Consider the following 27,037-nt stretch of genomic DNA (forward strand, 5'->3'; position numbering starts at 1 on the left):
TTGGGGCTCGTGCCCTTGGGCTATTTATAGGCCTGAATGTGGGATAAGTAAGGAAGGAGATGAGAATATTGAGCGCCACTGATGAGCTATTCTATGTCATCTGGGCTTTTCTTGCTCCTGTCCCCTTCACTCCGCCTCAGGCTCTTTTGTTTCTGTCAAAAAGAACAAACTTTACCTTTGTCTGTCAACTTGTCACTCCATAGTATATCTCCGCCTCTGTCTTTCTGTATAATCCTACAATCCGCCAACCTCTCCATTCCCTTCTGGCAAAACCTCCTCCACAGACATCTGTGCTGCTTTGCCGGTGCCAGTGGTCAAGTCTTTTGGGACACACAGATGAAGAAAGCGACTGCCCACTCTTTCTGTCCTCCTCCTCTTCCCTCTTCAGCCTTTCTCCTGTCTTCATTTGTGTTGCTATGATGAAGAGTTTTTTATCATCACAGAGCTGACAAAGCCGCTATGGCAGGCTGGAGAGGTGAGGCAAGAGAGCGACCACAGACAGATAGAACCCCTGACCTCTGAAGTCGGATAAAACATCAAAACCTCGAATAGTAAAGACTAAAATGACAAATCACAATTAAAGGTGAATGGTGAGTAGTTCTACCTGTTTCAAAGGAGCACTTTATGATTAGATAGGTTTTTAACAAAGCTAAAAAGAACATTTCTTTAGTATTTAAAACATATGTTGTAGTACTTTTTCAAACAGACTTAAATGTTATTGATGTCATCTGAAACGTGTCATAGAATACAACTCTCTGATTAAACTTTATCAAATCGCAGTAGCTCTTCAGTTTGTGCGATATAATTTAATCCTCCTCTAGTCCTCTAGTCTGCATGTCAAAGTATCCTCTTCACAAATAAAACTTTATAGATATGATAAATGGTAATCTCAGAGTGTCTCTAGGTGTTTGTGTAAACACACTCACTCCACATGACAAGGCCTTTTCAATGCTGTTACTCCTTTTACTCACTGCTGGCTCCTATCACAGCTCTTCAACTGTGACCAGTGGCTGCTTTCCGTTTGCAGGATATTAAAGAGAAAAAAAAGAGGTTATGAAACTAGTGATCCATATGGCGAAAGTAGAGACACAGGAAACAAAAAGGCACTCTCCTCTTGACTGAGTTTTGGATGGAGGTTACGCTGATTTGACTAAACTTCACATCTACAGTGATCTAACAAACAAAAATGCACAAGGCCATTTAAATGTGAGATCTCGTGAGGTGTGTGTGTTTAACAGTACGAAATATAAGAACAAACAAACTGCAATTATGTTCTCTTCAAATATGCTAGCTTTATACTTGCCTAATTAGCTGAGGCCTAATTAACTGTGGCAGATAAACAGCAGAGCATCTGGCTTTTAGATACTCAAAGAGACAACTGCACATGCAGACTGGCAGTGTCAAACAAGCAAACAGAAAGGAATCATCCTCTGGAGGGGATAGGTATGCACAGAAAATGCCATGGCAATGGCTACGGCCTGGATGGAGGTGCTAGACAAAAGGTCAGGGAGAAACCAAAAATATCAGAAAACCTCCTCTGTGGGACATGCTGATACACAAAGCAAATATCATGTGACACTTCACATTACCAGGAACGTTAGGGCAAAGTTTCTCTTCAACCAACACTTTGGCCTCTGACAGTGAAGCTTGACAAAAGATACGAGGGGTCATCAACATTATTAGGCCTCATTCTCTGGAGAGCACAAATATCAGCTTTAATGGCAATCTTGTTGAGGACCACTGGACATTCCTAGAGGCAACAAACATTTCAGACGCATGTCTAGAGCGTTATAGATGGTCCACGTCCATCTCATGGAAGATATACACTATGTCTACCTATGTATCAATTTATATGAAGATATCTGAGTGTCATTTTGCACTGAAGAATAATTTATTAAAAACTTGTGTTTGTGGATTCAGTCATAATTCCTGTCAGTTTTAACAGTGTAATTGCTGAGATGTGAGAACACAGCAACATCGCTGTCCGATGGGGCAAACATCATGTGAAGCTGGTAATCATTTTCTCTCTATCTCTTTTTTTTTTTTTTAAGTTTGTGTAACATGGATGTTTCATTAAAACCTGTCTGATCATCTGACGGCTTGTGTTTTCTGCCTTTTTGTTTGGCAGTTTTGTTTGGAGTTTGGCAAAGTTGCTGCAATTGACCCCCGCCATTAGTCCTGTGAGCATAGTATAGACAGTAATGAGGGCCAAAAATATAAGAATGAGAGGGCTATTGTACTAAGCCAGAACTGGCCTTTAAAGCCAGTCAACAAGAACAACATCTCATCTCATCTCATGTTTCTCAAAGGTTTTGCAGAAGGAGTTATGCTTCTATGTTATGCTACATCTAAGAAGCATCAGTTCTATCAGTCTCATATCAGCTCTGTATCTCCTTCCCTCAATCGGAAGGTCGGTGGTTGTATGATGTGTGAATGGGTGAATGAGGATGTAATGTAAAATCGCTTTGAGCAGTTGAGAAAGGCGCTATACAAATACAGACCATTTACCAGATCCACACTGGACACATCCCTCAGGAGTCAGGGGTACCGAGCTAAAGAGTGGTAATGCTTTGGCGTCCTCACTAAACTGACCCTCATCATGCCCATCACACTGAGAAAGTTAGGTTTTTTTTCTTCGTTGGGCCTGAGCTGTCAGTAACAGAGGTTATGTGTGCCAGACTATTCGATACAGAGGCAGGAGAGAGTCTGGCAGGTCAGGCAAAAGTCAGCATGGAACCACCCTGGAAATCAAATTATGTTACACCTTCTGAATTATAAAGAAAAAAGCTTTTAAATCATTTGGGTTTTTCCCTTTAAGTCAGTAACAGCCAGTATTCCTTTGTGATCTCTGGTGTGATCCTCTAGTCATTCAAGCCTCGCAATAGAAAATACTTAATCTGTTACCACTCAGTATTTGAATAACATTATGATGGGGTGAGGGCAACCTTTGCTAGGGGCTTCATGGAATCCATTAGAGGTGAATTAATGTTTGAAATGTGCATGTGTGTGTTTTTATTGATGCGTTGTGGAAACGGATCATTCAGATTTTAGCTTGGTGACAACGAATATGTTGTCAGAATGGCAGTTTTTACAGATATGTTTATCATAATTATTCCTGTAAACCCTAATTAAAACTCTGCATGGAGGGAAATGTGAACTACATGTCTGATGTGTGAGTTACATTGTGAAAAGCAACCTGCAGAACTTGCTCCCAATAATCGATGAACAGAGCTTTCCTTGATAGGCTGTACGTTTACAATATGACCATCTCCTATCTCACACTACATGTTTGTGAAGCATGTAATGCAAAATCACAAAAACCAAACAAAAATGAAATCCAACTCCTTGAAAGCCAAGTTCCAACTTCCTGCTGCTGCTCAGCATCTTCAACGCTGATAATATGGCTATTGTCCACATTAGGAAAATTCGCCTAAACTGCCTTCAGATGGGAACGATTAAACCCTAGAAACCTGGATATTTGCTTCATGGACACTCCACTTCCTCACTGGATCACAGATTGTCAGGCACATCAATTTACACAAATCAGAGAATTACTGCAAACCGGAGCTTGTGTGATATGGACACAACAATATCAAAGGAGAAAAACATCAATGCTGGACAATTCTGCAAAACCCTCAATTAGTTTATATTGGCAATGGTTTTCTTTTTTTTTCTTTCCCCTCAACAATATCTCTGCACCACAAAAATGGTATGGTTGAGTTTAGGGAAAGACTGTGATGATGTCAAACAAACTATTAACTACTTAATTTATTGTTAGAGTTTAGCAACCCAAATATGTTTGAGTTTCGCTAAAGATCAAGGTTAAACTTAATTACAGACTATTGATGGGACACAAAATGAGTCATCCGGCAGTCAAACATGCTATATATCAAACCACTACCTCAGCCATCAACACACTTTTCACCTTGCTTCACAAAGAGCATACTAATTGCTACATTAGCACCAAATGTTGACCTTCGGTGTGCTGGCACAAATCCTTCAGTGAAGAATTTACTCCCCGATTCCATCTTCGAGCCACAAACACCCCGTGAACTCTAGTCTGGTTGCAAATGTCTGAATTGTTGCCCACATCTGAGACTTCTTCAGCTATTCCAACAGCTCTGGTGTTGTGCCCAGTGACAGCTGGTTCCCTGGTTGAAAAATATCTATGCCGGTCAGAGTTTTGGAGGAGGAATAAAGAATGGGAACATCATCTTCTTGGACCAGAGCCAGAAGAATAACTACAGACAATTATTTATTTTGGTTCCAATGACAATTAGCTACAACAGTCTTATCTTATCTTAGACTTATGGATAGCCCCCGCCTTACATGACCCATTACAGTATTCATTTGTATTTTGAAAAACCACGGGACAGAATTGATTTAAAGCATTCATCTTATTGCCCAGTGGCTCTGATGACGACTAAATAAACTGTAGTCTAGGTCATAAAAGATATGTGAATGACCTTAGAATACATGCCTCCTTAAATGATTTGTGTCAAAGCAATATCCATAACACAATGAGCCAGCAGTGATCTAATTCTTTACTGCTTCAGTTCTTCAGCAAACAACTCAAAAGTTCCGTTTTACTCCCGACTTGAAATAGAATTCAGCCTGAGCAAAGGCAGGGCACACAGGAGACCCGATCCAGTGTTTAAATGGTTAAGAACAATAAGCTATGAAGTGAGAATATTGCTTGAATTGCCACAAAGACCCGGCTACATTCTGGAAGACAGTTTCAATAAAAAAGCCTCCACCTCTCAACATTTCGCTGCCACTGGCCATTTGTCTGAGAGCAACTGCACAGAGACCCCAAGTGTCTGTCCTCTCTTTAGCATTCCACTGCTGATATTAAACCTTAGCCCCCGAGGGCCAAATATGTAAAGACTTCAGTGGCTCGGGATAACTTGGATCTTTTATTCTCATTTTTTTGTGCCTGTTGGTAGAAGTTATAGAGAGCATAATACATTTAATCTATCCAACACTTTCTGCAGACTTTCTACACATGGACTACACTTTCTGTAGTCCCCAGGCCCTTGTATATCTACATGGACATACCAGTGACCGTAATAACTATCAGATTTCAAAGTTGTTCTGCCTGGCATATTTAGCTGACGATATTTCTCTCAATCAATCAATAGCAGTCTAGTTATAGAGCTAATCACAGTATTGATTCAGCTGATATCTTACCTTTTAAATAATTAGATTATATGTTAAGAGGTCAAATTGTGCCTCAAAAATCATAGCTTGAACAAAAGAAAACATGTACCCTGTGGAGATGCCCATTACTGGTTCCAGAGCTATTTATCATCGCACATCAGTGTGTAAGGATAGTAATGGCCTGATCTGAATTCCAGATTCATCTTTATGCAGATTAAACTATATAATACTGTATTGCTGGTTGTGTTCATTAAACCACCCAGAAATTACATCTCTCTTTTAATGCACTTTAAGATGCTCTTATTACTTAAAATCAGTACATCACACGAATAAAACTACATCAATATCCATTCCCGCTGCGAACTGTTTTAATTTTGAGAGAGTCATATAATCAAAATAGCTTGGTGCGTGTTCTGGCTTTTAAACACGTTACACAGAACCAGCCTCCTACAGAGCTCCTGGAAGAAGATTGAAGCAGTTTTCATCTCTCTTTTTCCATCGGGGAGATGTCATGTACGGAGATGCTCCCGTTCTGAGGCCCTTAGATTGTGTTTACAATTCCACTCTAGGGTTCTTTAATGGAATTACACTCACAAATCCGTTTTTCTTCCCATTTGGATTGCACATCTTGTGAGATTCATGCATGATGTTCAGATTGCATTTATTTTTGTGTTTGTTTTAGTGCTCAAATCCAGCACAGCAGTTGGTGACCCTATTTTAATTTCTTTTCGCCCTTTAATCTGCATCTCCAATTCTGTATAATGAATTGTAAAAAAAAAACAAAAAAACTCCACACCATTCTCTCACTAAATGTTGTCCTGTTTGATTGATAATGTGGTAACGTGTGGTACTAAATGGTTGTAGACTTCATTCATTTAGTTCCCCGTCTTTTACATTACAGATTAGAACAGTGCCTATATGTTTATGTTTGGGCTCTGACCAAGATCTATGAAGTTGTGTTGCTGAGTGTTTAGGTTTAGGGACTAAACGCAACAGTAGATTAGTGTGAATCATTGATTGAGAATTTTTACCCATAATACTACTTGTCTGTCTGTCTGAATAAATCTCTCTGGGATGGATGGAACTACAAAATCAAAAAACTGGGTTCTTGAACAATGCCATACTGTAAAGGTTCCTGTGCTTTAGAGTTTGGATTAAGGGTTTGATCATAATCCAGTGTGCTCATTTTGCCAGAGTGTAAACATGCTTACGCTAGCTTTCACTCAAAAAGTACTACAAGGCACAATGTTGGCAACAGCTATAACAAGGGCGTGCTGGTAGAAAGGCTTGGTTTTGGGATTCCTACTGTAAAAAAAAAAAAAGAAATAAGAATGGGCAGACAGAGGGGAAGAAAGACAAAAAGACGTAAGAAAAAAGAAATAAAAAAAAGAAAAGAAAGAAATAAAGATCAAGCAAAGAGGGATGCTTATGCCAAATGCAGTTCTCCTGTGAAATGAATGAGGAAAACTAAAAGAAAAGAGAAGGTGGAGGAAGTATTGCCAAATCATGGGCCAAGGCAAAATCCGTCATTGGGACTAAAATAATCCCTCCTTTTGTCGTTCTGACAAATCCAGGAAGTGCACGTGCTACATATACACCCTGAGACTACATGCTTTATGACGGCAATAAAAGCGGAAGTGGGCAGAGATTCAAAGCATCGGGCTCCTGACAGTGTTGAGTAGAATCCATGCCAGGACTATTTGTTGGTGGTACCAATATCAAACAGATTCCCGATAGCTTGCAGGGATGCTTTTTAATTAACATAATGGGGTAAGAAAGACAATTAGACAATTTGTACTGCATCGCAAAACTACAAGAGCAGCGATAAGATGCAGAACAAACCATTGGAGGATGTGTAGAGAGGCGCAGAGTGAGATGTAAACATTTCATCCGTGATACATGGCTGCCAGTTGCAACAAGGAGATGATGGTTAAACAGGGCTGTCACAGCAAGGGGAACATAAGGAAGAGACGGTGACCACTTAGTGCAGCAGTCATACAATTTCACTGCAATTTTTTTTTTTTTTTTACCTCTAGTGATATTTAGCTATGCAGATAGTCTGAGATTGTGCTTACCCCACTACAATGCAGATGAATGGAAGTGAATAGGGATTAGAAAGTAGTTCAATTTGAATTTGTTCAGTGTGTTCTGTGGATTTCTTACTTCAAATAATAATTTACTGTTGTTAAATCAACCGATGCAATGCCATTAACCCTCATTGTGTTAGGTTGGAAGAAAATAATCTATCATTCAAAAGTATCTATGACTAGATACCAACAGAGGTAAGAACATATATTTTAATGCAAATCAATCATTGAATAATGTTTATTTTTATCTTACATGCTGGTAATCATGTGACATGTAAGTGAAAAAAGCCTAGTCCTAAAAGTCCTAAAACCAAACCTACGAAAATTACTTACAAAATGACCCACACTAGTATTTTCTGATCTCTATAAGACGGACAACATTTCTTATCTGCCACTGCTATGCTTAAGCTTTCAGTTTAGACACAAGAACTGGGGGCCGGGTGCCGGGGGACTCCCCATGATGCACTGGGCTCCTCTCTCCTCCTCTTCCTCTCCATCCTTATGCTTCATGTCTCTTTAATGTCTGCTACTAACTTGGTATCTTCCCCGGAGCCTTTCTGTGCTTTTCTCATCCCTCAGGTTCCTGTGGATCCTGGTCCTGGTCCTGCTGCTGTGGTTCTCTGGTTCCTGTGGATCCTGGTCCTGGTCCTGGTCCTGGTCCTGTGGTTCTGTGGCTTCATGAATCACTGCTGCAGATCGTCAGACGTTGCTGTTTGTTTTCTCTCTCTCTCTCTCTCTGTCCAACCTCCACCCAATACGGACCCCGACAGAAAGCCCCCCCGACTCTGAGCCTGGGTCCGTTCGAGGTTTCTTCCTGTTAAAGGGGAGTTTTTCCTGCCACTGCTGCCTAATATCTGATGACAACACTACATAGTTATGCCTTTGCTACTCAGAAACAACAGTCGAAATCTGTATGGCCAAATCTGTAAGCTGTTGCTAGGGAAACACAAGTTTGTGTATGTGAACCAATGAATGCTGTCGTATTTCTTGTGACCAACATTCCGAAAGAGGGAACCATGCTCGTCATAATATTCTTCTTCCACTCCATCATCTGCCATGGATGGACAGATCTCCAGTTGCACTGAGTACTGTAGTGTCCTTTGACAGCCTTTGACAACAAACCAAATTTGACTTTGTTTTGACAACACTGTACTGGAGTCCTGACAAACAATATAGTTTGCATCAGGGGATGCATCTGTTCTAATAAAATGCCTTCATATTCCTTTGCTGCTATGCAACCATGCAGAGCAATTATTGGACTTAATGATTCCCTGTAGATGATGTTGTGCCTGTGCAATTACAGGGCTATTATTAGTTGTGTCCTTCTCTTGTTGTTGATGAGCTCTGACTTGAAAACCCTGTTTCTCTGCTTATGTGTATTTGAGAAGAGAAACTTTTAAAGAAAGTGCTCTGCAGTGTGTGTGTGTCCTCCTACAGCGACACCCAGATTGGGTTTAATGACTTTTTATGCGAATCACAAAAAACAGTGTCTTTGTTGGTGTTGTATCTAATGTTGTACTTTGCTTCCTGGTCTAACTAGCTGGCCTAATGGACACATTACCAACCTGTTACTTCACTGGACAAGCAGAGCACATCCAATTAACACTGTGTGACTGAGCATTGTGATGCAGAGGGTACAGGAGAGAGAATGAAAGTAACAAAAGTGTTTCATTATTCTTCTACTAGTGAATGGGACTGCACAAAAGGCAGCTGCTCTGAAGCTGTTCTTCTGCTTCTTAACAAAGCCAAAGACTAGAGTCCACAGCAATGCTAGCAATTTCCCAGAGGCTGTATCGCTGGTTGTAAAGAAAACCAAATTGTAAAGTGGATGAAAATTAAGGTTGAAAGTTTATTTTTACATCTGTGGTATCTCCCAAATGTTAGCTCATAAACAGTGGTTGGTAGTGGTTGTCATGCTATTTCACTGCTATTTCACTGTACAGCAAATGGAATCATATACTGCTGAATAGACAATTAACAATGTAGAACCATAGAAAGAATGAACTCACTCACTCTTTCTCACACCACAGAAATCTGAAGAATGGCACTGTCAGCCAAGGTAGTTATTTTTTTATAATTGACTGATGGTGAAATATCTAAGGAGCACTTGATATACCCAATTGATAACATTGTTCTGATGGTTAATGCTTCACATTTAATGGTAAATTGGATCTTGCTTTGACTGACATGAAATGAACACAGCAGAAGATGAAAGTATGTTTTTTCTAAAAAGCACTCTGGAATTTTTGCTCTTTCCTCCCTCTGTCTTTTTCTCAGTGGAGAAGTTAACAGCGCCTCCTTCCCACCCTCGGAGCAGGGAATTGAATCTTAATTACCAATAAGCTCCGCCTTATGTTTCATGTATGACTGCCCTCATTAGTTAGTCACACCCTCTCATCACCCCCTGCAACATGGTGGCCCAGAACACATTCCTCACTTCAGCTGAGGTAATATCCCAAAGATCCAGCTTAATGGTTTGGATGTCTTGTGGAACATGCTATTGATATGGTAATTCCAACTGCTATCAGAATTCCATTAAGGCTTGGCTCTTAAATTTGGCTCTACAGCCTGTGAGTCAGTGGAGCGTTGTGTTACCTGTGATCGCTCAGGTTGGTTAATTAACTTCTAAGGCCACACTGAGGGATGAGGACTGAGTACAGGTCACTGGAATGTTGCTGATCTGTCATGACGCCTCTCTGGTAGAGTAATGGGCTACTCTATACTGCTGACTGAATGTCTCCATTAATATATCATTTTGTATTTATCTTAAATCAATGTGACTCACATACAGTATAACTTACATACTTGAAGGTAGAGTTATTTATCTTGATGATGAACAAGGTAACTGTAGTTAATTCAATCCCACACACACTGTCCTGCTGCCTGAAATACTCACCAGAACACCAATTGTACTATTACACAGCAGCTGAAAATAAATCAAACCATACATGATCCTTTTCTAAAAATGTTTACCTCAATAGAATTAAATGGGTTTGGTCGTCACAGAACACTAAGAGTTAGATGTATGCAGTGTCTGTTTTGGTCTTCTAATGGCATTTCATGGTAATAATATATATTATATATTATATTTCTTAATATAATAAGAAAAAAATATCCTCTTCCTTTAAAGAGAGTCGACTATGTTATGTCGGTGTGTTCTAGAGCTTCTTCTAACATCTGAGACTTGAGATTGACTTTTTATAAGATGGTGAGCCAATCTGTAATGTTAAGAACATTAATATTCAGTCTGTTAAACCACACATAGTTAAAGGAGCTCCTCATCACTGATGGAGAAAGAATGTTGGATCACTGCTGAGGAGGTGAGACATTCACAAATATAGTTTAAGTCTGAGGAAACAGAGGACAAGCATAAATTGCAGTGCAGTATTAGGAATGTAGCACTGCAGTTGTATGCAAACACTGCACTGAAGCAGGTATTAGGGAATCTAGTCCTATGGCTTGATGCTGGCTGTGTTTTCCAATTTCACTAAACCAAAGGTGTGATGCTTCAGACGCAGCTTTGAATGTTTACACCTTCCCAGGACATCTTGCCTCTCAAACGATACATGAGATCTATCAAAGCAAAAAAAGAAAGAAAAGAAGAACCTTGGAGCAGAGAGCTCCTGTTATTTGTATGTGAATATATGTGTGTGTGTGTGTAGCTAGCTTTAAAGCTAGCTTTGTGACTTTAGTCGAGGAAATGTTGAGTAGCTGAGGTTTGAGGGTATTATTCTCCTCTTTTCTCAGACATGCAGACACATACAAAGATTTAGTCTCTTCCTTGTCCTCCTTCTGACTCTGACACACACATGAACAATCTCTTTCACACACGCAATCCTCGCAGTTGTTTTTCCCCCTCGCCAAAATAGATTTATCAGCCCATCCCAGAATACGAATTTCAGTCCAACTTCCTCGGCACCGCCAGAAGTCAAAAACTACGTGTGTGTGTGAAAAAGAGAGAAGATGCAAAAGAAGGAAAGTGATAGTACAGACAGGAGGAGGGGGAACTCTGAAAGTCAAACAATATTTGCCATGTAGATTATCTCTCTGCATTCATTTTTCAACTCGCCTTGTGTGAGTCTGGTTAAGTTTGTGAATGTGTAAGTGGATTGTGTGTGTTCCTTAAACTTTGATGATCCCCTGGATCCATGCCTGTGGGTGTACAGTATATGCCTGTCTGCTGTCTCTCCTTGGTGTGTGTGTGTGTGACAAACCGAGGAGCCTTCCACGCTATTTTTAGCTCGTTACTCAAACACACAAGCCTCTAAAAGTACTAAAGGCCTGATTTTTTATGACAAACAGCACAAACTTAAGCTCCTGACAAAAAAATGAGTTGTCAGCGGAACAAGAAAAGCCTGGCAATTACACATCTTCCTCCTCTCTTTTCAATACTCTGGCAGTGCATCTTTATAAAGATTTAATATGCAGCAAAAAAAAGCAACTTTGCAAAGTCAGGCGCTGCCAAAATGAGGCTAAGTGAATGCACAGAAGTGCTGTTTACCTCTGTAATGTCACTCTCTAAGCAGTTCCCGTATAAATGGCAGCACACACACAATCACCTGAACACCGCAGGGAAACACAACATGCTCACGAAGTTTAAGAAAAGCTGCCAGAAACCTGTCTCCAATTAAATCTCGCCTATACCTTCCAAGTCATTAAGAAGTGAGCTGGTGATGTGTTGAGATGTACCAAAAACAAAAAAAATGAATGAAGCTTCAGGTAATTTAGGAAGTGACAGTTGAATTGTTCTGCATCATTGCCGCCATTACATCACACACCTGCGTCCTCTCTGTGATGAATAGTTTCGATAAAGCGGCCTGGCTTGCTGGAAATCAATTTAACGAGAGGGAGACTGTACATCAGATGGGCCCTCCGTCACTGTGGCTCGGCATGCTAACGAACTACTTCCACACTGCTGACTGTAAACTTTATTACACAATACTACTTTGCTAAGTCTGAGAATGCAGCAGTTTGAAAAAAAATAAGCTGAAAACAGATATCAGACAGGGGTTCCACTGAGTAAACATGGAAGTCTTGAGTTTTGTGTTTTTAGAGAATGAATATGACAGTAATGAAGTCTCATGAACTTTTCTTTAATCATCAACTTCATAAAAACAGCTTAGCTCTGTGGAAGTGATTCACTCTGCTGTTATGTTCCTTATTTCATAGGAGGGAGAAAAAGCCCCCACGCTATATTTCTTTATACATTTATGATGCCTGTTGCCCATCACACTAATTACAAGACATGCTATAAAATCTCTGCAATGAAGTTATGAGTAAGAATTAACACAATCTTTCTCTTACAAATAAAACTCTGGATTCATAAGCAGTGAAATGAACCCACTTACAGTGGCTAATGTTAGCTAACTTTAGCTAGGTTTTGCTTTTAGTTAACAGTACTGAGTCTGGTGACTTTATTATTCTTCTGACTCTATTTGAGTATTCACCCTTATTCCATGAGGGTAACTTGTGGCCGCTGTAGCAAAAAAACCTCATGGCCTTGCTTTGAAAGTTTGACACAACACTAAATGTTTCATGCCATGTTGGTAACAGAGAGATTTTGGATTCACTTCAGTTCTTTGCTCATTTTGAGCTCGTTTGACAAAGCATCCCATTAACAATAAAGGGCATAAACAGCTGGCTGATGGACCAATAAGACAATGTCCCTCAACCCTAATTGGGAAACAGTCTGTCACTTGAAAATGCAGATAAAAGCACCACTCTGTCTTTACTTCCATAGAACAACAGCTTTGCCAGAGTTCTTTCCATGCCACATGAAACGCCTCCTCAGAGACATCAGGGGAAAAAAAACACAGCTTACTTCTGCTTGATGCTCATATAACAACTCAGTTATATAATATGACTGAGTTGTTATCCAGGTATTACATATCGTCAATGACTGCACTACTTGGCAGTAATATCGAGTGATTATGAACACCGTTAGAGCAACACTTCACAGGTACAAGCTGCACACTCTATAAATCATCAGCATCCCACGTGCTACATCTGTAACTGCAGCTCAACAGGCACGTGCACACAGCCCCTGTCCAGCTGCCCTCTCTTTTATTTACCGCGACACAGTCGGTACATCTTCCGCCAAAAAAAATGTCATCTAATAAGAAGGACATTTCATCAAATGAGCTTTGAATGTTCAATGAATGCTAAAGCCTCAATCGGCACCTCAGACAACAACTTACTGATGTGAAAATATTCATTGAAAGTTGAAAAGGCTTATTTTCAAGGTTGCATTTTTGGAGAGAATATCTACACTGTTGCCCATAAAGTTGGAATAAAATGTTTTTTACCTCTTCTCATGAAATGATTGTAGCAATGTGATTTATTCTTGATAAATAAAGTGTATATCTTCTCAATATCGATCAGACTGTATCAGCTTATTTGATTGAATGAACAGCCAGGGTTTCTTCAGGCTTCTTTGCTGTTGTTTGGATTACTGCTGAAGTCCGGATGTCACTATATCTGGTCCAATTATGTCATCACCACCCTCCGGGAGGTGCAACTCACAGTCCACTGCAGGAACTTCCCTTCTTTGGTGAAATGTCTTTTACTGCTTTTGCTAAATATATTCGCAGTGTAATTCGCAAAATAAACCAGTCTTTGCTTCGAGCTGCTGAGGATTCTTCCCTCTCATCAGAATAATTTTAAAGAGCAACATAACATCCTGTTTTAGCTTGAACACACCCCCCATCTCAAATTCATAAACTGCATTCAAGCCCAGCAGACATGCACGCACTCCACTGACCTTGTGGTAACCCTACGACCACTGACACTCATCACTCTCTGATACTTGATCCAGCTTCCCTTTCTTTCCTCCTGACTTTCTACACTGATACACAATGTTTCACTATTTTCAGCCTTGATAATGCCTCGATAATACTTTTGGCAGGATTCATATAACCCTATTACATACAGAACTACATACATCATTGTCTCTTAATTTAATTTCTGTACATGCTGGTGGCACCTTGCGTGTCACTTGCATGGCTAAACATTTATTTTGTACTGCAGCGTTATTTACGCTAAATCCTACTAGTAAAACATTCCGGCTAACACTTGAGCCAAAGGGATCTATGAGCTGATTGGGCTAGAAATATCTCCCTTCGCCACTTTGTATGCATGATCCGTCCTATTTACTGAAGTAATGAACAATGTTTCCATTGCATAATAAACGTAATGGGAAGGTAACAGTTCCATGTATTAGTAAAACCCTCAGGCGTTACCAGGGAAACAGAGTTATCCATCCATCCATTTATCCATCCATTGTCTATACCACTTATCCTGGGGGGCTGGAGCCAATCCCAGCTAACATTGGCGAGAGGCAGGGTACACCCTGGACTGGTCGCCAGCCAACCACAGGAACAACACATAGACACAGACAACCTTTCACACTCACACTCACTCCTACGGGTAAGTTAGAGTCACCAATTAACATAACCTGCATGTCTTTGGACTGTGGGAGGAAGCTGGAGTACCCAGAGAGAACCCATGCAAACACAGGGACAACATGCAAACTCCACACGGAAAGGCCCCAAATTCAAACTGCAAACCAGCCGGCTGGAAGATTCAAACCTGGAACCTTCTTGCTGTGAGGCAACAGTGCTTGAAACAGAGTTATGCCTTGAGAGAAACTTTAAATTTTGGTTGCAAAACGCATGAAAATATAAATGAATGTCTTTATTTGGCAAATAACCATGGTATAGGCGAGATAATGCCCTTAAAGGTGTCCATAATCGGAAATGTATTCCTGAAAATGGATGCGTTGTCGGTCATTATCCCTTACATATGTCGGGGTGGGAGAATGTGGAGAGGGTATGTGCTGGTGATTGGAATATTGTATTGTACATCATAGATTTTTGCAGACTTTTGAGGTCTCTTGAGGATATAATCCCTGAGATTCTCCCTGGAAAAGGACAAAAACATTCTGCTGTAATGAACAATCTGATCCCGGCTGAGGATCAAATCATAGTGTAATAAGAAACTTTACTTTACTCTTTAAGGTACTTTTTAAAGATCCTGCAGTCTCATACAAATTCTTTACATAGTCGCTTTGATATAAACTCAATATCTATTTATATATCCATACAGGCCTTGAAGTTAAACTAAAAACCAACCAACCCAAATTTTATTGGCAGCCTTTGCCACTGCCTGCCCAGTGACTTTCATATTAAGAATTCCAACCCATACCTGATTCCATGAACTCTTGGTTGAAGCTGCTCCAGGCAGCTTTGCTCTTCTCCAAGTTCTCCTCCATGACCTTGATGTCAGCGAAGGGACAGTTGCATTCTGGGAAGCGGGGAGAGCACCGGCACCAGCAGTCATTGTTGCGGCAGAGCAACTCACCCTCCGAGTTGCATGCCACATAGCTGAGGGCTGCCTCCACAAAACGCCCACGCAGGAACTCTGGCAGGACATCTTGCAAGCCTGGAAAAGATGAGACAAACACATGGTAAGGTATTTTCTTCATTTTTCTTTAATCTATTCAAGCTGGTTCACATCATTTCATATTATTTTTGTAAGGCTGAAAGTAGAAATGTTGAGAATGTTGAGCTGCATTTGTAGCCTTTGTACATTAAGTTTTTGATGACGTTTGATAACTAAACAACACTGCGAATGGAAATTCATAGCATTGCATTTGTACTCGTCATACCATTTCTTACAGAATTATTTATACATCGGGGTGCTGAAAAATTATATTTCTTTGAAATCAACAGTCATTGTAGACTTAGCAGCTTGGAATCACTGCTGTTGGATGGAAATCTTGAATGTTCCTTTTAATGGACACACATTTACCATAATTTTTACTTGTGTCATGTATTCACAGTCTATGACAGTAACATGAATTCAAGCTCCAATGTATACAACAGAATACAAGCTATTAAAATGCTCATCTGCAGTACAGCTTGTGTACTATTATTTAATATTGCACAGGGAGTCTCACATTAATGACACGTCTTATCATGGCTGAGGCCAATAGAAACGACATGTGCAAAGAAAGGCTGTGTCTATAGTGGTGAGGGGCTCTTGCCTTAAAAGAAGAGTCACTTAACCGAATTTCAAACGGCTGATTGGTGAAGGGACCAGCTATATAGCTCAGCTCATGTCATTTTCAGTGGCAGCTCTTGTAGCACATACTGTGAGTGCATATACAATTAGAAAAGTGCACTCTGTGAAGTGCAGTTCTCCACCAGGTGATTTCTGCAATGCCTAACCATAACCTACCCTAAACTGTAAGCTTTACAAGATATTTATTCAACTTTTAACTTTTCTTTTTTTTTTTAATCACAACCTCTGATCATATCTCTGGTCTGCTTGTACTTGTAGACACAAACTGTATACACAAGGTTGCTTAAACTGTGTATTCTGTTTCACTAAAGGTATTAAAAACACATACCATGGCAGAAAAAATAAGAGAAAGAGGGATTTATATCTTTTATATTTTATATTTATCATCACAGGTGTTTTAAGGTGTGCTAAGATTGATAGGTAATGGTTGCATATAACAACCTGGGGACATTTCTGCCCCAGATATACAGTATATCTCACAAGCAGGGCAATTTACATTTTGACACGTAAAAAAAAAAAAACACAGGTATAAAATAGAAAACTAATGATTGCTGAATTCCATTTAACAACTTCAGTTTCAAGGCTCTGGCATTGTTCATGCTGGTTTCCTGTCAAACTGTCATGGCACACATGAATAGAACAGAGCCATTGTTAGTATGATTAGTAACAACTGGTTTTCCTGCTCTGCCAAGTAAAAATGTCTGCTGTCTGCTCACAAAGTTTTCACAATTATTGATGGCACCGACCTACTGATAAATGGCGACCATGAGCCAGTATAGCTACACAGAGTTGTTGTAAGTGGAATTAAATACTGTACAAACTTGCTTACAATTAGAACATGCAGTACAACTGGTTATTACATACACAAATACACAATACAACAAAAGGGATTTTGTTTTTCTTTTATATAATATAATATAATACACTGTTGCCCATAAAGTTGGAATAATTGTTCAATACCCCCAAATTTGTTAAAGCCTGAATACACAGTTTGCAAAGGTTCATTGTGGTTTAAGTTTCACTGTGATATGTTTGGAAGAGTTTGATCCATAAAGTTGAGAAGATATACACTTTATTTATCAAGAATAAATCACATTGTCACAATCATTTCATGGGAAGAGGTAAAAAACATTTTATTTCAACTTCATGGGCAACAGTGTATAATATAATATATGATTTGTAAGGTAGGTGAGTAATCGAGGACCGAAGCCACAGAGTTGATATCAAAGAAATGCTCAAGCTGTACACACTGTCCGTGTTCGTGTCCTTTAACAGTGGGATAACATTCTAGTTTCAATTTCATAGCTTGAATTATTTACATTATATTAACAATACAGTGGCATGCTAATCGGGGTGCCAAGTTTTCATGGCTGCACAGTCTATTAAACCAAATCAAAAGCCCGTGCGTAACGTTAAAAGTGCATTGTCATCTGTTAGAAATCAGCGGGCGGCTTTCAGAGGACTTGCCATGCGGTGTTCACGCTGCCTCTCTGAATCTGTGTGTTGGTCCATGTGTGTCTCCTTGTCTGCCTGTCTAATAATCATCAATTTGTTATGTCAAAAGCTTCCTCTCTCCCCACTTCACAGTCTCCCTCTGGATGATTTTCAACAGGCAAGTCAATCCTGCTGTGCCCTGCTATGAATATGCATGTCTCTTCTTTGGTATTTGCTCTTTCAATGGTTTGGAAAGAGATGTAATTAGTCTCTTCCATGCTTTGGCAGGTGCTTTGAGGTTTTTGCATGTGTGAGTGTGTGTTTGTGCGTGAGTGTGTGTGTACTAGTTGCAAATTTGGCAGGGGTTTCTTCAGTTCGGGAGACAGCTAAATAACCATCCCCAATCACTATCCCATTCTCTCTGTCTCTCTTCCACCTCGCTGTTTGTTATTCTGTCGTTCTACTTTTTTCTGTCTTTCTGTCAGCTACAATCGCTCACATTTGGATAGTAGATGTGATCATTTTCCTGTGGACTGCTCTGGGTTCATAAGGACTTTGTAGCAGACGTATAGTAGTATCCAAATAAGCTTCTGTATTGAGAGCCAGGTCATTGTTTTGTACTCAAAACAAAATGAGCATCAGTGATTCTATTTCTTTCTCTCCTCTGAGGAGCCTCTCTAAAATTTGCATATTCTTGTATTAATTCAAATTTGTCAATTTTGTTCAATGCTTTTATTTATCTTTTTTGATTGGTGCCTAAAACATGTCAGAAAGTTAGTTTGTATTCTATGTGTTGCCAGATACAATTAACTTTTTCAGACAGATGTTTTAGATATCAACCTAAAATGGGGATTACCCTGCTTTACGCACCATGTTAAAAAAAAATGCAGCAAAAGTGCTATTTTGAATGCCAGTATAGTAGATCAAACTATAGTCATTGGGCAAAATTTCCACAATAACCTTTCAGTGTATTGTAATTCAAATGGTCTGAGAGAAAACTAGAATTCTGCACCTCCTCTTGGTTCTATTTTCAGGCTTTAGAAAATCTAGCCCATTATGGGAGATGGGCCGATCACAGGTCCTTTCAGAGAGAGCGTTCCTATTAGCTGTTCTACAAATGCAGATGCTCGCGCATGTTTTTCAGATGTCAGTGAAAGCCTGATTTGATTGCAAAAAAATCCTACAGAAAGAAATACTGCTATACGACCCCTAAAAAAGAAGACAGAGTCTAAGATAGACTTTGTATAATATCTAAATGTGTTGCGGTGGTTTGTTAGGTTGTGTAGGTAGATTTACAAAGAAAGCAGCTGAGTAGCTATATTTTATATGAAATATAAAATGAGAAATAACACCACAGCTTCTGTGCTCCCAAGTCCTACAGAAGTCCTTCTGAAAAAAGTTGCAATGCAGACAGGAAAAGGACAACAGGGCAGTACTCTCCACGTTCTTACATAATTCTTAGTTCTCATATAATTGCTGTTACAATCATGATCAGAAGCAGAAGTCTAGCCCCAGTGAATAGCGTAGTAATTGCATAGCTGTATTAGAGAAGTAAGGAAAAGAAATGGTGTTTTGTGTATCCAACAGAACTTGATTGATTTTCATAAGGAACATAATAAAAGCAGAGATTGAAAATGAGTAAAGTTCATTCAACATGGTTGTCAGGCATAGCCTCCTTACGCTAATACTGGCACATTTACAGAAATGTTCATTAATGTGTACCGTCCCTGTTAAATAAATAAATAAAAAAATAAAAAAATAGTGAGGCACTTATTGTTCACTCCTTGTCTTCTCACCTTGCTGCTTTTCACCTTTGACACACATCATTATTGCTCCAGCACATTAGTATTCAGCAAAATGCTCATCTTGTTCATCAAGGAATTCACATCTGCCGATCCACAATGAATAAAAACGCACACCTCAATATGTCACACAATGTGTCTAGGATGAATATTCACCCCTATTTGGCATTTTGTATCATTTAAAGCCACACAAGCCTCAGTGATGCAATTAAGCCCGTATGAATGTCACTGAGGTGGGAACGATAAGGGAGGCTTACTTAGGTTAAAAGAGGCCTTCAGTATGACTCTCTGAACTGTCAGATGCACATAAACTCTGAAAAGGGGATTAGCTGAAAAGGAATCACATCCTTGAACATTTGAAAGGAAGCTAAAATGAAAGCCATTCACCAACCAAGCAATCAAGTTAGCACATCACTAGGTGAAAGTGTACATCAACTTTGAGAAAACTTGGGTAATAGCCTTATTTTCACATTGACCACTATGTATTTGAATTCACTGACAGTTTTCTGTTTCTGTAGTCCAAATATTATTATTATTACAGAAGTAAGACAACGTCATTCAAAATCATTTTGATTTCAATAATAGTGCAAAGAACTAAAGACCTATCCCTGGAACAGAGCCTCTCACGATGCTATGTCATGTAGCCTGCTTTATTTATGTCCAGATGAGGATGGTAGTGTTTTGAAAACGTATTCAAATTTTTTCCTTTTTAGCTGCCTTTCACAAACACCATTTCCCATAAGCCCTATAGACTACTGCTGCAGTTTTAGGGGGTAAACCTCAGGAAGACGCTTCATTTTTTCAGAAGGGGTCGATTAAAATAGCTGATCGAGACATTGCATTGAGTTACAGAAACTGGTGGAACACAGTATAATGTGCCAGTAAAATGTGGGGAAACACTACGCACTAACAAACATGTTCTTTACAAATGTTTTAGACAGAAAGAAATGCATTCAATGGCCCTTGAGGGTGTATCCTGACATATTGAATGCAATGCAATGCAAACTCCACAGGGTAACTTTAAATCAACTGTCTTACTGCCTCGTATTGTTCCCTACACTTCTTATTCCCAGTCAGCTACAATATATTAGGACTGCGTTGTTACAGATGACGTACAGCTGGGACCGAGAGCAGTTCCGAGAGTTTAACATGGCATGATAATCACAGTGGCGAGCAAAGTCAAGCCATAGCTTGAATAAGACATGCTTTACATAGAATGGGCATGGTGATTAAGAAGGGGAAAACAGAAAATATCCTATTTGAGTTACTCATTATTATGCCTCCAAGTTGCTACCTTCCTTGTGTACTTGTGAAAGTTCAAAGCATAGTTTGGCAACAGGTAATCAGTCAATGAGGGCAAACTAAACAGGCAAAGGGCAGGCAGGCAAAACCGGGAACAGGCTGTGGTCAGGAACAGGCAGGCAAGAAACAGGAACTAAGGCTGGACCACTAAGACTGGTTAATACATTCAATCTGGCAAATTATTGGGAAAGAGGGTTTGCATATTGCAGGGGAGATATTGAGAGAATGAGGAACAGGTGTGCTGGTAGTGTAGGGGGATCAGGTTACTAGGATTGGCAGGAACTGGGGCAGCTACAAGGTTTCCGTCTGACTGAAAAAACAGGAAAAACACTAAAAAAGTGCTAAATGATCATTGAGGCACATAAAGCGAGTGCTACCAAGTTTAATTACTACAGACACGGAGCCAAGTGTCAAACTTTGGACTAAGTAACTGAGCTCATCAGCCCTCTGATGAGATAGAAATTAGAAATTTTGGATGAAAAGCTCTGGAATAACTTTGCTTCATGTGTCTCATAATTTGTTTTGCTGGCTGACATCTGATCAGTTGGATTGTTGTTTTGTTTTTTTCCAGGCATCTGTTTCTCACTGTGAATTTCAGGAAAAACCTTGGATGGGTGTCACCTTCTGATGGGGTCTTTTAGGGTTATTACCCATAAGGCTTTGCGTCAATCCAGTCACAGATTTGGATCACCCCAGTAGACCAGAAATAGCAGACCCATGGTTCCCTCTCTTTCTATCTCCGAATCTCCTGCAGAGACCACACTTTCCATTTTGGGCAATTTGAAGCTCTTAAGCCTCCCCCATGATCGCCACCCCTCTGTTATCAGTGTGTGTCCAAGAGTGTGTGTGTGTGTGTGTTCTGTCTAAGTCTTTGCTTGAGAGAGTGCTTGGTCCACTACACCAGAATGCACTCTTGGCTGTAGAAGAGATGGTGTTGGTACCCTTGGACTGTGCTCCCTCTCTCAAGAGCCTCAGGCTTTGGCAGTGACCCAGCTTCACTATATAGTACAGTGCATGGCCTGACACAGATGTTACTGTATCACACACTCTCTCCGTCTCTCGGTCTTCTTCTTCTTCTTCTTACTTTTAATGTTTCTATCTGTCATTTTGAATTAAATTCAATTCTACAGACTACCGAATGAAATGTGCATTTTCTACAGCAGGGTTCTTTGTGTGATAGCTTTGTGTTCTTTCACAAAGATTCGGCTATACAGTTGACATATGCAAAATGCATAGCGGTGAGGTTCGGAATAGATAAGGACTTCTTGGAGGTGAGTCAATAAGATCATATAAGCATTGTAAGTTAAAAGGGCGAAATGTCTCCATAGTCACGAATACTTTTTCAAAGTTTCATTTGGCACTCTGCCTCTACCTCTCCATATCTCTCCTTCTCTCTACGCAACCTTTACATTTGAGACTGCCATTGAGGACCGCGACGTCTGAGAAGGCACCGATAAGAAATCTGGCAAACAATGTATATGCTGTATTATACAGTGACAGGTGGTGTGCTGAGAATTTGTTTCAGTGACTGCCCAGAGTTAGGTCTGAGCAGAGGGAGGCACTTGACAGACCTCTCACCCTGCAGGAGCTCATAAGTATCGTACAGCATCTGTCCCTAGGCCCTGCTCCATGTATTGATGGAATTCAAACGGAGTTCTAAAGATGCATTTGGCATGCTGTGGGGGAGGTTTTCCTGGAGTCCCTCTGAGAAGGCCACTGAGCAGCTGTCAGCAGGCAATGGTGTCATATCTGACTAAAAAGCGAACCTTGCAGCTTGCTTTTTGTGCTTGTATTATAAAATCCTTTCTAGATAATACACTGAGAAACTAAATTGACTGTGATACATTGGGAGAAAGCCTATATTGTATTCTAGGAACATGTATTATTAAACACATCTCTGCCGTGTTCACATAGGCTTCTGTATTTGTTTAATTTTATGAGTTTTAGAGTTTGGAAAAGGGTAGAGGGTAGACTCCTGGCTACAAATAAACTAAGTGCCTCTATTCTCCCACATCAGTTCTCTGTGCTATAGACCCTGAAAGTATTCCTAGAGGTCTCAGAGGAGGACCAAAATGGCAGCTATGTACTGGCCATTACAGCAGGGAGGCCATGGTCAGGTGGACTTGCAAAGGGGGTCTTGGTCTGTCTTGCCACAAGTGGACCAAAGCTTATTGTTATAGCATTATTATTATGGCTAGTCTTTTTATCAGCCCACTATCCCTACCCTGAACAATTCCGCACATCATTTACATCTAATGGTAACATTGAGTGTCGGTACAGGAAGTAGTTTGCCCTACATGTAGAAGTGTGAAGGTATGGCTCTTGGATTAAGATGTGGCAATTACAACTTTTACACCAGATTACACTGGTGAGGGGTGTTGCAAGTGCACCTTTATGTTCCACAGAGATATTTCTTGTTCCGCTCAACCATGTCATAAACTTGGATGGTGGAATAGTGTTAAATGTTGGTGACCTAGAAGGACAATAAAGCTGGTAGCAGAAATATAAATCAAACTATTTGGTTCAGCAGATTCAGATTATTTTTTTCCCCATTAATCAATCATTTGATTTTCCAATAAATGATTGAGGAGGAAATCTGTGTTTGCAGTTTTTATGAAGGTTAGTGACCAGTCTGCTCTGATGATTAAGAAGAAAGTGGTATTGAGTTTATAAATCTCCCATAGAGAAGCAGACTGTTCAGTGAGTATATGACTACAGTGTAGGTTTATTCACAGACCTACTGCAACAAACAGACACTGGATCAATAAGTGGCATACTGTGACACACCCTACGCTCGCTGGCCACTTTCTTAGGTGGCAAGCTAACCTAATAAAGTGACCGGTTGAGCCTACTGCTGCTTCACTCCATTTTCTTCAAGGTTTGACATGTTGTGTCATCAGAGATGCTCTTTTGCACACCTCACTTGTAACAAGTGGTTATTTGAGTTATTGTCGTCTTCTTATCAGCTCAAACCAGTCTGGCCAATCTCTGACCTCAGCTATCAGCAAAGCATTTTTGCCCAGAGAACTGCCTCACACTGGACATTTTCTCTTTTTCATGCCATTCTCTGTAAACCCTAGAGATGGTTATGCATGAAGATCACCAGTTCTGAAATATCAACTTGTCTGGCACCAACAACTAGTTCAAAGTCACTTAAATCACCCTTTTCCCCACTCTGATTCCTTGGTTTGGTGTGAACATCTTGACCATGTCTACATGCCTAGATGCACTGAGTTGTTGCCACATGATTGGCTGATTAGATATTAACATTAATGAGCAGTTGACGAGCAGTTAGGTATACTTAATGAAGTGGTTGGTGAGCGTACATGGGAAGGTTTTCTGAGGAAAATAACAAAAAAAAAACACAATGTTTGTGTCATGACTGTGAGGTTGCAGAGCATTGTGTTCTCCAGAGAACTGTACTGTACATACAGTATGTTGCAGGCCTTGGTTGGTTTACTTGGGCAGGCCAATGGTCAGCATATAAAAAAAGTAAAAATAAGAGGCTATGTTCAGTGTCAAAATAAGTCAAACTAAGAGTAATCTGTGGGTGTGGATCTGTGAGCCTGGTTGGTATTGAAGTAGAAACAGGTCAGGCATGTACTTTCATTTGTTGCAATGTGGGCTTTAAGTGGAATGGAAAGTGTTTTGAATTTTAAAGGATAATTGTGCTTGGGCCTCACTTTTTTTCATAAATAAATATAAACAAAGTTATTATAACTTTTGTTCTAGAACAAAAGGTAACACCTTGCCTGAACCCATTTCCTGTGCTATCTATTGTATGTAGGTGTGCCTAAAAACTTGAAGCAGGAAACCACATTCCACCAATCCTGAATCTCTCATAGAAGAAATATTGGTTCCAAGAATATCAAAAACACTTCATTTGGAGGTAAGACCATAAGTGAACATAAAAATGTTGATGAAAATCTGCTTTTGCACAGGAAAACTGTCGAGTCGAATCCGAAAAGAACTAAAGAGTCAGGCTGTAAACTGTGTCGGGTGTTTCCAAAGGACTGTTTGGGCAATAATTTTGCTGACCACTTCCATTTTTTCTTCTAAATAAGTTTGGGAAACCTGTTGTTGAACTTATTTTTGGCGATGTCCCCACATTTGTAGATCTCAAGAAACACAGTAGAAATCTCAATTTACATTTTTAAATAATCTATGTTTAAAATGTCAATATCCATTTAAGTGCTTGTGGATGCATAATTCTGTTTTATTAATAAGTATGAAAAGCATGGTGAATTTGAAGAATAAACATTTATATGGCTTCCTACCTAATTCCTGACATGACTGCCTGCCCACACCTCAGCATTAAAGTTTGAAGAATAACTGGGCAACATAATTAGCTATTGCAAGTTAGTGGCACTGAAAGACATAGCATTTTCTTCACTTTAAATAGTCCAATTAAAAAAAGGGACACAGCGTCCAGTATCGACAGTGAAGCTGCGTGTTATCTGTGCATCAACAGGTTCATTTATGTTGAATTTACACTGGTTCTTTCATGTAAACCCAGTGTTAGCTTATTCTGGTGAAACTGAATCTCATAGCAGCAACTGACCCACTTTCAGGGTATCAAGTTGAAAAAAACAAAGGTTCTGTGCAGCGAAGGTGCTAACAGCTGCTGATTCTAAGCACAGGCAGATGCAACAAACAGGATGGACATCATTATTATTATTATTCTAAGCTTTTGGTTTAGACTGTCACCAGTTGAGCTTGTTGCAGGTGATATTATTTCCACTCTAATTTTCGATTTAACTACAGTTAAATCCTAAGATCCTCGCTGTGCTCTTAGTCTCGGGAGGTCTGAAGTCCTTTAAAGGTCAGCTCTGCTTATTTTCATTCCAACACACCGGCAGAGAACAGCATCACTGCATGACTTAGTGAACCTTCTGTCAGGAATAGCCAAGCTGTTCATCTGAGATTAAGCAATGAATCATATAGGTCACAGATAATGTATTTTCTGAGTCTGAAATTCTATGAGCCAATGTGGAGTTTGTCATCTACAAAACTTTGTCCGGTTGGTTTTTGTTTTCCTCTTTCCTCTCTAAGTGAAGATTATGTAAACTGGAGGCTTCTTAACTCAACTGATGTGCTCTGATGTCTCTGATATGTATCCCCGTCTCTCCCAAAATGAGCCTGTGTGTTGTTACTGCCCCTGGACTCTTGGTGTGTTGTTAATACACATATACTCAACTGCACCACCCACCCACCCATCCACCCACACATTCATTCACACAACAGAAACGCACAAGTAATAACTGAGCAGGTTTCTTTTTTTTTTTTTTTTTTGGGACAAAGTCTTTAAAAAACATTAATTAAAATATTCAATAAAAATAGTGGACTTTGCAACTCCACTTCAAAGCATCACTCTGAGTGCAGGCTTAAGTCAGGCTGTTTTTTAAAACCGTTAATGATGAGAGAAGGGTAGCAACTGTTGGCACCAACTGAGTGGTCTTCATATGCACACACACACACACACACACAAACAAGCATCCAGGCAAAGCCTAAAGGTACACAACACACATCCACATGCACACAAGCATGGAATCAGAGTCAGAGATCAGAAAGACTAAGAACAGTGGAGCACTGAAGCATTCTGGGAATAGAAAATACAAAGAGATTTTTTTTTTTTCTACTTGCCTAGAGAATGTACAGCATGGAGCTTTAGAGTTTCTACCATACCACTAAAAATGATGTAACACTCTTCTGTCCTTTAAATCTGACACAGTTTTTTTCTCTCTTTTATGATTTTTCAGCGGTGCAGTGAACACAAAGTGGCTGTGCAGATAGAGTGGTTCATCCTCTTACAATGAAGAGATTTACATGTAGGAACTGGAGTAACGTAGCCAGGAATATTGCCAGTGATTGCATTTTCTCCAATTCCATTACAAAATCAACATACAACACACACATCATACATCACACCATTAGTAAATAGAAGGAAAATGTAGGCCTTTAGTGGAGGGCTCTTTCCCTCCTGACACCACTATTTGATAATCCCTATTATCCGGAAAAGGCAAGCTCCACTATGGACACACTTAATTGAAACAACAATATATGAGAGTGCATTTAAGAAATTGAATTTCAGAAAAATTAACCTACAACCAACATCTTAATGTACCCACACATAAAACTTCCCTAGGACTCAACCTGACTGATGAGATATCT

General features: G+C 39.8%; 1 protein-coding gene across 1 annotated transcript in view; it reads right to left on the reverse strand.

The window, feature by feature from the left end:
• Window positions 1-27,037, reverse strand: part of brinp2 (bone morphogenetic protein/retinoic acid inducible neural-specific 2) — a 99,864-nt gene that overhangs the window by 24,383 nt on the left and 48,444 nt on the right. Inside the window, exon 5 of the mRNA XM_070845317.1 lies at window positions 15,450-15,686. Within this exon, the coding sequence (XP_070701418.1) occupies window positions 15,450-15,686 (237 nt within the window). The remainder of the gene's footprint in view (window positions 1-15,449; window positions 15,687-27,037) is intronic.

The sequence above is a fragment of the Pempheris klunzingeri genome, chromosome 15, assembly GCF_042242105.1.
Source record: "Pempheris klunzingeri isolate RE-2024b chromosome 15, fPemKlu1.hap1, whole genome shotgun sequence".
NCBI lineage: Eukaryota > Metazoa > Chordata > Actinopteri > Acropomatiformes > Pempheridae > Pempheris > Pempheris klunzingeri.